This window comes from Nanorana parkeri, unplaced genomic scaffold (assembly GCF_000935625.1).
Source record: "Nanorana parkeri isolate BGI_ZX_2015 unplaced genomic scaffold, ASM93562v1 scaffold5080, whole genome shotgun sequence".
Classification (NCBI taxonomy): Eukaryota; Metazoa; Chordata; class Amphibia; order Anura; family Dicroglossidae; genus Nanorana; species Nanorana parkeri.
This window is the reverse complement of record NW_017311340.1, coordinates 3,147-5,319: the sequence shown is the minus strand read 5'-3', so window position 1 is coordinate 5,319 and position 2,173 is coordinate 3,147. Positions and strand designations below refer to the sequence as shown.

General features: G+C 60.3%; 1 protein-coding gene across 1 annotated transcript in view; it reads right to left on the bottom strand.

Annotated features, from left to right (window-relative positions):
• LOC108804083 (kinesin-like protein KIFC3) overlaps nucleotides 1-2,173 on the bottom strand; it is a gene marked incomplete at its 5' end in the record, with an annotated part of 6,155 nt that overhangs the window by 1,821 nt on the left and 2,161 nt on the right. The window contains 4 exon segments of the mRNA XM_018575846.1: nucleotides 190-400; nucleotides 826-973; nucleotides 1,170-1,295; nucleotides 1,464-1,679. Coding sequence (XP_018431348.1) covers nucleotides 190-400; nucleotides 826-973; nucleotides 1,170-1,295; nucleotides 1,464-1,679 — 701 coding nt within the window.

The following is a 2,173-nucleotide window of genomic DNA, read 5'->3' as shown; positions in this document are numbered from 1 at the left end:
CGGCATTTTGACATACTGCACATTCACATGAGTCCCCGCCCCCGAGGATCCTACACTCTAAGGGCCCCATCTCACATACATAGGAGGGCCAATATAGAGAGGAGCCAATTCACCTTCCAGCATGGAGTCTGGGAGGAAACCGGAGGAGCAAGCACGGGGAGGACATGCAGACTCCATGCAGATAGTGACGGGCTTCGAACCCGGGACCCCCAGTGCTGCAAGGCAGGACCGCTAACCACTGTGACCCCGCCCCATTGTGGGGTCCTTACCTCTTCCCGGGCCCCCCTCATGGCTTGGCTCAGCAGGCTGGGGAAGTCGCGCACTTGTCTCTTCAGGCCGTTGTAGTCGTGTGTGAGCGTGCGCAGCGCCGGCTGCAGCACCACCAGGTTCCTGCGCACACCTGACGGGAGACAAGAGACGGATGAGAGTCGCAGGAGGCGGAGCCGGGCAATGGAGGCGGAGCCGGACGATGGGGGTCAATGTCCGTACATCGGGGGGGGGCAGGGTATGGGGGGTGCGGGGGGAGGAGACTTCTCTGCCATTGGTCAGCAGCTAAAGTTCTATACAGATCATATAATATGAGCTCCGCCCCTCACCCCACATAGGGAGGTGAACCAATAGGGATGCTGGGGAAGAAGAAAGGGGCGGGGCCCAAAAATACTTTTACAGGAAAAGTTGAGATTGGCTTAGAACTTCAGCTGCCTGAGTCTTCCCTCCCCCGCCCGCCTGAAATCTACAGCTGCTGTTTCCTGATTGGCTGCGACGTGCAGCTCAGACACGTGTCCCAGGCGGGGGCGGGGCCCCGATCACTCCGCGCAGACTCACCATCCAGGCTGTGGTGTACGGCTCTCATCTCCTCCTGTGCTCGGTCATAGGCCTCCGCCACCGCCAACGCCTTCTGCTCCTGGAGGGCCCCGAACTCCTGAACCATCTCTGCCTGGACCCGCTCCAACTCCGCTGCATACAGCGCCACCTACAGGAGAGAGAGCGTCACTACAGGGGACACAGCGCCACCTACAGGAGAGAGAGCGTCACTACAGGGGACACAGCGCCACCTACAGGAGAGAGAGCGTCACTACAGGGGACACAGCGCCACCTACAGGAGAGAGAGCGTCACTACAGGGGACACAGCGCCGCCTACAGGGTGTCGGTACTGCGTGTCAGCTGACCTGCGCTCGTAGTTTGGCCGCCTCCTGCTGCTCGTGTTGCAGTTGTTTCCTCATTTCCTGTGCGCTGCGCTTGTGTCTGTCCAGTGTCTCCTTCAGCTCCACCGACTCCACCGTCTGCACCACGTACTGCGGGGACACAAGGGGCACATGAGGGGATGCGGGGACACAAGGGGCACATGAGGGGATGCGGGGACACAAGGGGCACATGAGGGGATGCGGGGACACAGGGGACACATGAGGGGATGCGGGGACGGGGCCCCTGATGGTACAGTGCAGTGAGATTGGCCCCTCCACCTTTATCTGAGGCTGTTGCTGGTATTCTCGCAGCCGGCGATTGAGTCGCTCCTCCTCCTCCACCCTCTCACGTACGGAGTCCCTCACTCGGAGCTCCGCCTCTGCCAGACGCTCCGCCTTCTGCTGGACCTCCCTCTGCAGAGCGCAGACCAACGCATTCCGCTCGCCCTCTTCCTGCTCCATGTGCTGCAAACGTTCCTTCAGAGCCGCAACTTCCTGCAACCCCAAAATCACAGAATGAATCCCAGTACCAGAGGACGGACCGTGGTCATGTGACCAGCGTCATATCAGAGATTTGGGATCGGGTCGGAGATTTGGGATCGAGTCGGAGATCTGGGATCGTGTCGGGAGATTTGGGATCGGGTCAGAGATCTGGGATCGGGCCGGAGATCTGGGATCGTGTCGGGAGATTTGGGATCGGGTCAGAGATCTGGGATCGGGCCGGAGATCTGGGATCCGGAGATTTAGGATCAGAGATTTAGGATCGGGTCGGAAGATCTGGGATCGAGTCGGAGATCTGGGATCGGGTCGGGAGATCTGGGATCGTGTCGGGAGATTTGGGATCGGGTCGGAGATTTGGGATCAGGAGATTTGGGGTCAGAGATTTGGGATCGGGTCGGAGATCTGGGATCGGGTCAGAGATCTGGGATCGGGTCAGAGATCTGGGATCGGGTCGGAGGGCTGGGGTTGGGTGGGGGGGTGTGGGAGGT